Genomic DNA, 13,756 nt, shown 5'->3' on the forward strand with positions numbered 1-13,756 from the left:
GAAGAAAGCGAAGCGCTGTATAGGCGGAGGGGAACGGCGGGGGCGGAGTGCCGCCGCGGAACCTCGCACTTCATTTTTCACAGCGAAACAAGGGCCCCACTTTGCCCATCCGCAGGCGCGGCGACAAGGTACACTCGTGGCAAAGGCCTCAGCGCAAGTCTTTACTTTCACCCCGGGCTCTATCGCTACTCCTGCAGATAAGGTGACAGCGAGCCCTTTCAGCGGCGCTCTTTATCTACCGCCGCTCTTAGGGAAAGTCCTTTCGAAGGCCCCGACAGCTGAGAGCTCCCACAATGTGCGATCACAAAGAGACGGGCAGGAAGTAAAATAGAGACCAGGGCAGAATGGAGCTGCGCGTGAGTGACGGGCGGTGCGTGGAAGGTCAAGTGTTGCTCCCTTTTGTACAAATTGTTCTCCCTTTGAAAGCGTTTCAGATGTGGCCGCCGGACCGGACGGGGCCGGTTTGGAGAAAATTTTAGGGGAGGAAGACAGCGACTGCTTGGCCAACGACAAATTGAGCGAGCGTGATAAGGAAGAGGGCGCGGCGGTAAAGGCTTTTATTCCTGCAGTGCTCATTTCGAGGGGGCAAACGTTGACGCCGTTTGGGGTGCTATCATCAGAGGTATCTCAGGGTATAGACGCAGCAACTCAAACAACTCCGACTCAACTCAAAAAGCTCAAGGGTGCCCAGAGTCAAGAAGCGGAAGCCGTGAGCCGAAAACTGCACAAATCCGTTTGACTCGGCGTTAGCGCAGCGTCTCGCGTCTTTGGAGGACCCAAAGCGGTTTTGCGCGTGGCAAGGACCACTCGCGGGTCAATAGTAGGAGTCTGTCTGGTCCCGCAGAGCTCGGGTTAAATGGCGGGTGCAAAGTGTCACCCGATTCGAGGGTCGATTCGAGGGTTGTCTGACCTCAAGCTGAGAAGGACCTCGCTCTAGCTGCGTCGCAAACCGAATTAGCTTGGCCAACTGAGCGCCGGCGCCGTTGCCGTTTATTTTCCGAGGAAAGCAACGGGACCGCGTCCTTTTCTCCCGCCGGCTAATCAAATTTCTCATCTTTTTCCCAAGCTATTCCTTCCCAACGTACCTGGCCGGTCGCCTCGTTGATATTCCAATTACGACGGCGTGCATTTGACCTTTAAGTGAGCTGTAGAAGATACAGTTATCTGCCAACGTCTATCCATCATCGGCGCACGCATGCGTTAAAGGTGGGATGGAGACGGAGAGAAAGGGAGCCGTCGTGGGTACGGGGTGTGACGAGGACTGCGTGGACTTTTTTTTTTTTTTTGTTAAAGGCTCAGTGATGAGAATGTAACATTGCATAGGTGTGGGAATACATCAAACTGTAGCGCAAATGCTTTCACGTGCCGCCAGACTGACTGAGTCCTAAACAGAGCCTTTGCCAAAAGCCTGTGCGAACAAGCAACAGTGAGCACAGTCCCACTTCTCTTCTTCCATCCCCATTCCCCGCCCTTTTCCAAAGGGCTAATCTACATCTTTCATTGAATCAAGAATGGAAATGTGCAAGAAATGCTTCTTTTTCAATTTCATGCTGAAGGAGCTCAAGTTAGTGGCTGTAATTTCGCCTAACAAGAAAATGTATCACTCGGTTGCACACTGTGCAAGGAACAGGCTTCCTTTCTGATTTTTTTTTTTTTTCTTTTTTGTTTCATCCCCCGCTTCTTGAGCTTTGATGAATGTGCCAAAAGCATGATCGCTCCATCATAGCAGCCCGATAGCAAGGACAGAACAATTACATTCCAAAGTAAAGCCACCGGTTGGAAGTTGGGTGAAAAATTTAACCGGTAATCATTTTAAGTCGGAAACAAACCCGACCCTCGAGTAGGACCCTGAAATTCGGAAACACTAAGTTTTCCTGTAAACCCAGATCGCTATACCTGTGCCGATTCAATCGACAAAGTCCAACTAGGTGAACGTACGGCGAGCGATAGCGGCCAAACAACGGCATAGCTCCACGGGGCTAATGTATATTTATCACGTAAACCTCTGATAACAACGCGCAGGCAGAGGCGATCAAAGCCGGGAGGGATTCGGCGGCGCAGGCTCGGTATCGGCTTAGTCAAGCTTGAAGTGCGGCCCCCGAGTCCCCACAAAGCGCCTTTCTGCATACGCTCACTTTTTAGCGGGGCGGAACAAGCAAGCCTCGCGATGCTATTGCTGATCAATTGAGGCCGGTTAAGTCTTCCTACGTGGATAAATAAGCAGCGGTTAAGGCTTGATGAGGAACGGCATACCGCAGCAGGGAGAGCATCGGGCACCCGTTTCCTTTGCATCATCCGGTGATTGAAACCAAGGCTGGCATCGATCTCATTCTACTTCATTTACGGGGGGGGGGGGGGGGAAGCAACGGCAAGAACACGGGGAATGCAATTGCCATTTTTGTAAATAGAGCTGACCCGGGGGCTAAATATGTTGAGCATTTCAAAAGCGGCTGCTATTATTCCACCCTTCAGTGAGGAGAGCCAAAGCCGACGCTAAGTAACACGTCAGTCACTCGGTTTCGTAGCCTCGAATTCCCCGTGGCGTGGCGCTTATTTACTGCATTTGTATGAGAGGCTGTGAAGAGGAGCCTCGGCCTGCCCTCCTCCATATGTACACACACACACACGCGCGCGGGCGCGTTTGGAAGCGACGCCTGGTCGTATTACAAGTACAAACATCTCGGGAGATGGCAGAGAGCTCTTTATCTATTCAAGAAACGGGTCAGGGATGAAGGTAATCTGAGGAGCAGAAAGTGTTAACAAGTGAAAAGGGGGTGGGGGTGGGGGTGGGGGACCTTGATACCTGGAATCTGTTCGTGGAGATCCTGGGCACACTAGATAACGAGGACAGCAATGTCATTAACGATGCTCCCGCTCCTTGCGAGTCGCCTTCTTAGCCAGATTTGAAGTCATTTTCATATTTGTTGGAGGAGCAGGAGGAGAGAGGTGGGGAGGGTTGCGGCGTCGGGGGGGGGGTACACACAACAAACCGTCGGGCAAGCGTTTCGGAGACTGATTTGTTACTATTCATGGCTAAAGCGGAGAGGAACTGTAATACTAGACATGCTTGTTAAATTCACAACACTCCAAAGCTGCCTTCTAGCAAATCCTGTCTTTTGCTTGTCGGCTTAAGACACCCCGCCATATGCATATGTAGGATTTTTTAAGCTCTGTTAAATGGATAGTGGTGCCGTGGCCTATCAAATGACTGTAAGCCACTTGGGGGTGCGTATGCGGGGTGGGGGCGGGGGGTGCGTGAGGAAGGGAATCGTTTGGAGAAAAGCAAGCAGCAACGCATCATATGCGTCACGAGACGTGTGTTTTGTCCACTTTGCGTCCAAACGTGTGAGGCAATAACACTCCATCCTGCCATAAGAACCACCGGTCCGCCGGGGTTTAAGCCCGACAAGAGGGGAGCGGCAACAAACAATGACGGAATGCCTGTTTTCGATTGGCACGCCACAAAAGACGACACTCCGTTCAACCGCCCAGGCAAAGAAATGATCGTGGAGGATATTGAGTCTCAGTATGTATTGTGTGAGTGGACTCTTCGATCCAGTGGCCATTTATTTCCCAGCGCTAAAGCGGGGCAGTTAGGGAGGCGTAAAAGGAAATGAGTTGTGAAGTGACCATTGATCCCCGCCCGGCGTGCGGGTCGGCGGCGGACTGCGCCACGATTGGGCCACGCCGCGTGACCGCTGGACGGCTGCCTTTTATTTACACGGAGGCGGTTAACCCCGGCCCGACGCGGGGGAAACGGGAAAGGAGTGTCACGTTTATTGTCAAAAAAACCTACCCGATTAACTAGACGGCTGCTGAAATCGACTTATCGGACATTCCACACAAAGGCCGCTTTTGGCCCGTGTCGAGACCGTTGCAAGCGTTGGAGTGCAAAGTATTTCATCCAAAACGATGGCCTGCCTTGTGCATGCAAAACCTGTCTCTGCGGTGGACGCCGACTAATGACTGGAAGGCCAATGCATCCAGCTGGGATTCAATTACCGCATTTGCTATTGTCTTGGAACCACGGGTAGGTTTCCTCGGCGTTAAAAAGAGATCAGTTACACCGCAAGACGCAACAATCCAGTCAACAATTCACGAACAAAGTCCTCGATGAACGGACCGCCGCGCCTGTCCCGAGCGATATGTCTGATTGCCGTCCCAAGCACTGCACCTCAGCTTCCCCTACCTGCCGTCGCCTTTGCAGCGAGCCCCTGACTGCTTGAGCATAAAATGCCCGTAAGTGTTTATTTCCAGCAGATTTCACTCTGTCTCTCTCGCTTTCAACGCCCTCTTCCCCATCCGTCCTCCGCCGTAGTGCCTCGCTCCCCTTTCAAGCCTCAGCGCCTGACATTTCGCCACGCTCTCCAGAGACTCCGGCGCGAAATGGAGTTGCTGGGAGAGCGCCACTGTAAATTTCAGGAGGCCACGCGTAATGTGCCTTCAACGGAGATGGACAGGCCAGGTTGGAAGGTAGCCGGAGAATGAAAGGAGACGGCGGTACGGGAGGAGGAAGCGGCGGCATCTGTACGGATAATAGAATAATACCGTGTTTTGTCTGGGGAGGAGCGCGCAAACAGTAGCCCCGCTGTCGTTCACCTCGTATATCTTTAGTGTCATCGCGGAGGGGGGAACTACCGGCGTATATGTCACCGGCCTGTATGTCCTACCCTGTGGGGACAGTCTGCCGATAGCCCGCCTTGGAAGAGAAAGAAGGATGGCTTCCATTGTAAATAAGTCGGACACAGAAGCTGTCTCCTGACCGACCGGGGCGATAATTTTACAAAGACGTATGCCGCTTCCCTTTTCAGCGCGTCCGAAGCCACGCGTTTATGAAATGGAACATATTTCAGGTGGAGGTCTTTCTCCCGTCCTGAGAGCTGATTGATGCGCCAAAGCGCGGGCCGGTGGTGTCTTATTTACACAGTCGAGTGAGGCAATCTCAGGCCTTAAAGATAAACCTAATGAGCTTCTTTGTGTAAGGGTGCAAATGAGACGGCACCCGCCAACGCCACCCCCCCCCCCCCCCCCCAACTCCATGCCTTTCCTTTCCTTACGCATCCAAAGGGGACAGTCTGGGTGATTAGGCCTTTAAATTATGCTCAAGGGCAAAGCACAGATTTGCATCTTCTGTGTGCGTGTGTGTGTGTGCTAAAAAGAGAAAGAGAAAGAAAGGCAGGTGAAGGGCAGAAAGGGAAAGACGCTTGAGGCTTATTTGTGAGAGGTGACAATAGTTAAACAATGCACGTCAGCAGTTTTTGTCCAGATTTTCCCTTTTAAAAAAAAAAAAAAAAAAAAAAAGCAAAAGTACCTCATCCAAAGATGCATGGTGAGCGGCACACACCCGAGCATTCGCTGCAATCACATGACATTTTTGGGGGCAGATTTGAATTTGCCCCCAAAAGCTGACAAATTAGCCGTCACCTGCTGTCAAAACTCCTCACCCTGACCATTTCCCGCCAGCTGAACGACTCGGAAGGCAGGTTAATTGCTGTCGAAGCCGACTTGGACCACTGCCTCAGCGCTCATGGAACAATGGAACTCGGCAATCGCTGAAATCGGAAAGTAGCACTTGATTGTCAGGCAGATGAATGGTAAACAAGTATCATTCGGGTTCTACTGGCTGTTAAGTAGGCCTTCGGCTCAAACAACTGACCACAATATAGGCCAGGGAATATCAATAAGTGGAGACCATTCCAAAGGGGGGGTACTGTTGCCCAATCCAGTATCGGCTCATCAATCCTGATTACTAAAGTAATCAACTAGCAGCCTCTTCATCTTGATCTTCAAATTCAAAGATCAATGCTCGCATATTCATACAGGGCCGCTTTATGACAACGCGCGCGCTCAATGATGAATCGATCCGAGTTGGGGATTACATGATTGCATTTCTTTCCAGCTTTCACTGTGATCACCACGCGCGGCGATTACAGCCCGGCAACATTCATCATTTGCGCCGATGCTTTTCCGCGGCCGGCTGGCAAATTGCAATCAGATAAAGTAGGAATCTAATCGCTGATCTGGAATCAAATTAGCTCTATTTAGGCAACCTTTGGGGGAGGCAGGTGGTGAAACCCCCGGCAGAAATTAGTGGCGGCAAATTCGATTGCGGACGCGGCGCTTATTATTCAGATCCATAGATAACGAGACTTTTTTTTTTTTTTTTTTTTTTTTTTTAATATCAACTACAAAGATGACTGACTAGATTAGTACAGACTGTGCCCACAGTGGAGATCCGATGCGAGGATTGTACTGAAAATTCCACAGCAATTCTTGGAAAAAGAGCTATTAACTACACAATGTGTTTATTCAAATCGACACTGCATTGTGGTAGAATGACATTTTCAAAAAAGGCTAACATTTGTGGGAGGGAGAAAAATTGCTTCGTTTCAGATTATTTTTCAGTTTATTCATGAAGTGCCCAAGGAGCCCAGTCCACATGTTTACATATGGAACGTGAAAAACAAAAAAAAAAACAAAATATCGCATAACAAATTCGGGTTAGGGTAAAGCATATTTATTGTTGTGGAGGTTTGACTGCACTGCATCGTAATGAGATGGGTTTCTAATATTTTGGTTGCGCCTGATTTACAACCACTTTTTCCACTGTTTGTGGGATAAACAAAAATGGCAAACATTCCAACTTGCCCACGTGTCCTACAAGGCGTTTGATCCAATCTAAGGCGAGGGACCTTAAGACGCTGCTTTTCTAATTATAGCTGCAGGTGGTATTTGGGAAGCTGCTAGGTAATGGCACAACCCGGAGGGACGAGGGGAGATGCGGGGGGTGGGGGTGGGGGGGGGGGGGAATTCATCAGTGCTTATTATTAATCATCCCTCCAGCAGCGTGATGAGAGACTGCAGCTTCCTATGCCCACCGGACCACTCAATGTCATGGCAAATCTGGGAGGGAAATTAGAGCCAACAGCCTTCCTTTAAAACACACTCATGGATGTGGGCGTTTTTTTTTTTTTTTTTTTTTTTTTTTTTAAATTCTCCTCCTTCCCGGCCAACACTTGAACGGTTGCGTGCAAGCCGTCACTCACTCACGTGTGAACTCCTTCCAACGAAGCAGTGCAAGAATGCAGGCGCATGCACGACGACGCCTCCATCTTTTTTTGTCTGCAGCGCTGGACCTCGTTGTGCCGGGCGTGTGTGTGAAGATTTTAAAAAGCCTCCAGAGACCTGTTAGCTGGACTGCTCATTTCAATGTGTCAGTTTCTGGCTTGGAAGAAGGCCTGGCCTCCATTTTTTTTTTTTTTTTTTTTTTTTTTCTTCTTCTGCTCTCACTGTCACACACACGCACGCACACACCGGAACAAGCTGTTTGTCCATCGCGGGGACTTAACGAGACATTTCAAGCTACTTGTGTCCTTTGTTACGAGAAGTTTGCTCGACCTCAATCAGGTGTGTGTACCGAAAGAGCGGCGGCGTGGTGATGAATGACGATTTGCGGCCGCCGGGGTGCTGTAGCAGGCATGGAGGATGGGGGTGAGGGTATGTCACGAGTGGGAGGGGGTGGGGGGGGGGGGGGGGTTCGCCTGCGGGACATGCTTCATTTTGCTAGACTGACCCCCACCAGCCTGCAAACACACGCCACCACGGGGCTTCAGCTGCTTCCAACAACACAGCCGCACACGCATATTTACACACAACTTGTATGAAAATGACCAGCAAACCAAAAGAGGACACACCACGACAAAACCCAAGGCGTTGCCCCTCGACCCCTAACCTCCCCCGACACCCCGCCTCCAACCCACAACCGCATCTCCCGCTGCTCTTTTGGCAAACTGTCAAAGCCATCATTCACCGTGAAGAGACACAAGAGGCACTTGACTCTTTTACTCCGCTGGCGCCTGACTTTCAAAAATACCCCGAGCGCAACACATCCTCTGCTCGTTCGTGCTCTCTCAACTTGTGCTGGACAACGAAGCACAATTCAGAACTGCTGAAGGCAGCCGACATGGAAATGGAAAATGAGGTGCAAATAATTAGGAGGGAATAAGCACAGGGGCCATAGTATATCGGACGTATATATATATATATATACATATATACACACACATCACATACATATCCATGTGTGTGCATCAAATATTTGGAATAATTTGAGTCGATTATTCCACCGAATTACTCCGCTGTTTACTCATCGGATGCAAAATTATTTTGTATGAAAAGGCATTGCAAAATTATTTCCGCTGACTGTTTATTCACTATTGTTTAATGACAGTCAAGCCACATTCATGTACTCACTCAATGCGACTTTGACAACTCAAATATATACACACACATTTTTATATATATATATATATTTATACACACGAATTTCTACACACGACTCAGTTTATGCATGCATGAACTAAGTCCTGGTTCAAAGTGTCACTGCTTGATGTCTCTCTGAGCTTGCGCCGAGGCAGGAGGCCCTCTGGTGGACACTGCGCTGCCATGACACACCCGCGCAAGCACTCCCTGTGCCAACCCCGCGCATTCAAAAAGAAACGAGGGGTAAAAGTGAACCCAACTCACAACAAGCTTGAGAATCCGGTCACACTGACACAACGCGTATTAAAGGAAAAACCCCAAAAAGAGACACGTAAATGCGCGCTGGCTTATGGAGAAGGGGAGCTTGATGGAGGGGCTGTGGGGAGGGAGGGAGGGGGGGGGGGGGGTGAAAAGCAGTGCGAGAGAGCGAGGGGAGAAACACAACTTACCTGCTGTTGTTGCAGATGCAGCAGCTCGACTGTGCTTACTTCGCTGCTGCTCATGTCACCAGCGCTTGATCTCCCATCTCTACAGCCAGCCTCTAATTGGCTGCTGCTTAGGGTGCTCATTCCATTTTGACTCATTGAACTGTTGCTTATTGTCTCTGTGGCCGACTCCTGCATCATCATGATTTAAAACCTAGAAGTGATTAAGAGGCACCGGTTAGGGCTCTTCTTCTTACAATTCTACCCATCCACCCCCCTCGTCTTTTTTTTTTTGCCCCATCCTATATATTTTTTAATGCAGCCATTATCCTCAGCCCCCCCCTCTGCAAATTAAAGCATTTAAAGGAGAGGGAGGAGGGGCGGGGGGGGGGGGGGGGGGGGGAGATGCAGGAGGCGCAATTATGCATTCATTGTGTAAATGAAGCAGTACAAAGAGATGCGCGTCCTGCTCCTATTTGACAAGGGAGTGGGGGCAACTAAATGTGGTTTATATCCACTAAAAACCAGGCATAAATGAAAGATTCAAGAAGTTGCATTAATTCTGCCATGGTCGCACTAAATAAAAAAAAAAGAGAGTCATTCGTGGAAATAAAGGCAAACGCATGCCCGGGACAATTAAAACATACATCATTTCTTGCTATCATCTTTACGACAGGCACTCCGGAAATATTTTCCATCTTGACCCTGCGGGATGTGATTATTTTTTTTTTAATTATTTTTTTTTTATTTGTGGCATGTGAAGGAGTGAAGTGGTCTAATGACGCAAACGCTCATCATGTCCAATTACAGTTTGGCAGCAGGGAGGGGAAGGCGGGGCCAATTCACACCACCTCGACTACTTTAGCCCAAATCTTTCCTTCGTCCAACCTCACCTAATGACACAAAATAAAATGCTCACAATTAGACTCGCCCCTGAGAGGCGCAAAACACATTTTGCAAAAGGCTAATAAAATCCCGTTGAGATTTTGAAATGAATTCCACCTCGCGTCCGTGCGAAACGCGGCGAGGAGAGAAAGAAAGGGAAATGAATTTATCGCGACTATCATTAATGATTGTGCTAAAAACAGCATAAATTATGCATATTAGCTCCTCTCTCTCTCTTTCCCTCTCTAGTAATAAATGTTTTATCATCCCCCCCCCCCCTTACATTTTACTGCTGGCAGGGACAGAGAGGACATCACTCAACATTCTCACTGTAAACGCAAAGAAAAGAAACATTTGCAGAATTATCCACACCTAAACAAGTCATTCTTGCAACGATTGTAACCGTGGCGCCGTGCGTTTTAATCGTCTTTCGTCCCAAATAAACGCGTCATGAAAGCAAACAAAGGAGGAATGAGTGCTGCCGGTGCTCGTGTCACGATCTTCTCGGGCCTAGTAAATTCTGTTTTAATGGCGCTGTGCAAATGTCCTTCCGCGCGTGTGTGTGTGTGTGTGTGTGTGTTTGACGAGAGGCTGATAGAGGACAGGTCTTAAAGGATGTCCACAGCCAGGATAAACAGGATCCGGGCGGAAAAGAACAAACAGGACTGAGCTGTTACACAGAGCAGGGCGACAGCTGCCTGGGACACAAGCAAACAGGGAAGAGGCCCGCTTGTGAACAAACAGGCCCCTGTTTAACACTGATGGAGGCAAGAAAGACGCAATGGGAGGGGGGGGGGGCAGAGAAAGAGGGAGGGATGGAGGGAGGCGGCGGGAGGGGGGGTGCAAGACTTGCACAATGCGACATCCAATCCGGAGATGAATCTCGGACTAAGAAAGTCAAGGCTGCGGCCGAGATCAGCCGGCTAATAAGTATTCAAATTAGGCATAAATTTTACATGGCTGATCTTTAAAATATTCAGAGATAGACTGTCTGATTGCCTTCACTACAATTTTATGAACATTCTCACGGAGCCCGCGTCGCTGCTTTCGTTTCTCCTCGGACCGCCGGAGAACGGAGACAAAGAAATGACGGGCAAACAAGACGGCCCCGCTAAATAAAAATAAATCCGAATGTGGCGCTTAATGATGACGCAGATGCATGCAAAGTGTATCCGCCGAGATCAGATGCTGCTTTAACCTTAATGACGGCGGCGAGGTAAATTAATTAGCCATCTAAAAGGCGGCATTCAAAACTGCCAATTAAAGTGTCAATTAGAAACACAGCCGAGCCGCAATGACGAGCGCTGGCGGGGAGATGAAACTGCCGAGGGTGTGCGGAAGTTTGCGCGGCACCCTGCACACTTGACCTCGGATGGCGGAGCGACAAAAAGCATGTGAAAAGTCAACCTTCCCAGCATTGGACTCGATGCTAAATAGCAAAACCCAAAAGAGTTCAAGATGGCCAGACAACTATTTCGGGGAAGGGGGGGGGATTCCGTACCCCCGCTATACCGCGCTGAGCAAACACTCCCTCTCCATCTCATTCGTATGAAATCCGTAGGGAATCCGTCAGCACCCGGAGACCTGCGGCTCCATTCCAAGAGGTGACACAACACACACGCAGGCGGCGGATTCCCCGCCTCTCGTTAAAGCCGAAAGAAGCGCTCCTCCATCTTTGTTTGCGAGCTCTAAAAGCCCTTAATGTAGCCTCATTACCTGGCCTGTCTGCCGCTCTATCATGTGCGGTAAACACACACGATGACACCGGCCATCCATCGAGCAGGCGCGCACAGCTGTCTGCTGTCGGCCGCTGAAATTGCGCACACACCCAACGCACGCGCTCGCACGCTAGCGTTAATGCACAGCAAGCCCGACGCCGGTTCAGTTCACCGTCTCTGGGCAATTCGTTGTCACCGCGGCGCTATCTGGAAGCCTCGTTTTGCATGCATCGCTTGCCAAAAAAAAATAAAAAAAAAAAATCATAAAGGGGGGGGGGGGGGGGAGGAGAAGTGACCGGTAAATATGTGATCCTCCCCACACACACACACACACACAAAAATAAGAAGAAATATAATAGAAATTACATTTCACACTCTGATGGCTCCTCACCATTTCAAATAATCACACATTGTGCGCTTGAGTGAAATTAATTCGTCATTGCCATAAGTTACTACGCACACCAAATAAAGTAGCAACTAGGCAAGGGCAAATCTGTCCATATTCAATACGTTAGATTGGCCAATAAATCAAAATGCCATATATGAGCAGACGGGGAAATCAAGTTACAATGATGTATTAAATCTACAAATCAAAAAGAGCAACAAAAAAAAAAAAAAAGGGAGTTGTAAATTGATGCCTTGAACAAATCTTACATCATGAGCCGACGCAGGCTCGTATTTTGGATTTTTATGAGTGGACACCGGCGGCAGTTTGAAGCGACAGAACCCCCAGATTAAGTCAGGCACACACCAGGCCCCCGCGCCTTAAAAGCTTCCTTTTTGGCACAACGGGGCCACCATAAAAGAGCATTAATGACTACCTCTTACCAACCCGTGTATGCTAATGCTTTCTGTTCTCAGAATGAGGAATTTCAAAAGTGCTTTAGATTGAGAAAAAAGAAAGAAAAAAAAAAAGGTGTGAGGTGGGAGGCGTGAGGAAATCATATTTACAAAATCAGAAACGGGGCCAAATGAAAAGAGATGAATACGAATAATGGACTTTTGCCGGGATTAACGTTATTCAAAGCGACAGAATCAAATGCGGTTATCTGCTGTCCATTGAGCCCGACGACGACAAAACCCGCCGCGGCGTTTCAATTCTTCATTTGAGCCGGCAATAAATTGTAGAGCCGTGATAGCAGACATTCAGTCCAGAGTGTTCCCAACTTAATTCTCTTCTATTTACAATAAGGAGATGAGACGGAATACGATAAAAGGCCGACTTTCTTTGCCACGGTGTCCATGAATGGACTGCCGGTGTGTGTTCAAGGAGTGTGTGCGTGTTTGCCGGAAGAAAAGACACGCGTGGGGAAGTGTGTAATACAATGCAATACAATACCTTAGAATTAAATGTATAATACATGCAGAACATAATACATATGCTTGCGATCCAATTACTGGTAAAAAAAAAAAAAAAGGAAAAATAACAGATAAAGCAAAGGAAGGAATTTTTTGAAAATATGCTTTCACTTTTGCAAGGCAAAGAGGTCATCCCATATCATTTACGGGCAGCCCTGCCACCGCCGTAGTGGGGGCGAGCGAGACAAGTGACGAAAGCCCATCAGTCAGCTCGCATTTGCATATTTGCCAATTGCATTAATTAACTCGGCCCACCTAATCAGGGCTAATTGACCTATAAAAAGGGGGGTTGGAGGGGGGGGGGGGGGGGCCCTCATTGTCTGGTCCAATCATCTTTACCAAGAGTAGAGGAGGTGCACCGGAGAGCCGAGTGCTTCCGTTTAAAAGTCCCGCACGCTTGCAAGTATTCCACTGGCGCTGCACGACTGCAGCTAGAAAACGGGAGCCGCTTGAAGACGGGACGGACTTTTTGCGCAGGAGCAGAACGAAGGAGACGACGGAGGATACCGGCCGGACGGACGCCCGGGGTGCAGCCGGCCGGAGACATATCTCATTGTGACGTTTCCAGTTATTTCTGCTTGATTAGGGCCATTATGTCCCCACGTCTGATTGATGTCGTCATTCCCCCTCAGCAGTCCTGCATCGATAGATCTTAATGAATTGGTAAATAAGGGTGAAGATTGCGCTTGACAATGCCGCAACACTCCTCATTCATAGCAGATAAGATTTATGTAAGCAATTAGGGGCATAAAAAGGGGGGCTGGGCAGCAGGGGCTCGCGTGTGTGTGTGTGTGTGGGGGGGGGGGGGGGGGGGGGGCGATTTTTCCAAAGCTAAAAAGTCACATCCAAATAGGACATGGGCATTCCTCGACTTAACACTGGCTTAGTCACACTTCTTTCATGCTCGGCTGGGGACTTTTGAAGCGCTCAGGGGAGACGCGTCACCCCTGCTCCTGTCGGGATTACGAAATTGATTTGGAGCAAAAAAAACAAAAAAAAAAAATCAAATCAAATAAAACAGACGAAAGGCAGCGACACAAGCCACTGAACAGATTCAAAGTAGGAGAAGAAGCGTATACAATAGTGTCACCTCCAAGGCAGTTTTAA

General features: G+C 49.0%; 1 protein-coding gene across 5 annotated transcripts in view; it reads right to left on the reverse strand.

Moving 5' to 3' along the window:
• The window catches only part of foxp2 (forkhead box P2), a 78,375-nt gene that overhangs the window by 36,394 nt on the left and 28,225 nt on the right, over positions 1-13,756 (reverse strand). For 2 of the 5 annotated variants that reach the window (XM_086022617.1, XM_086022616.1), the window contains one exon: positions 8,712-8,901. The exons of the other annotated variants lie outside the window; for them this stretch is intronic. In XM_086022617.1, coding sequence (XP_085878743.1) covers positions 8,712-8,891 — 180 coding nt within the window. In that variant the 5' untranslated portion in view covers positions 8,892-8,901. The remainder of the gene's footprint in view (positions 1-8,711; positions 8,902-13,756) is intronic. 5 annotated transcript variants of the gene reach the window in all.

The sequence above is a fragment of the Filicampus tigris genome, chromosome 22, assembly GCF_054856515.1.
Source record: "Filicampus tigris isolate MCC_2025a chromosome 22, RoL_Ftig_1.0, whole genome shotgun sequence".
NCBI lineage: Eukaryota > Metazoa > Chordata > Actinopteri > Syngnathiformes > Syngnathidae > Filicampus > Filicampus tigris.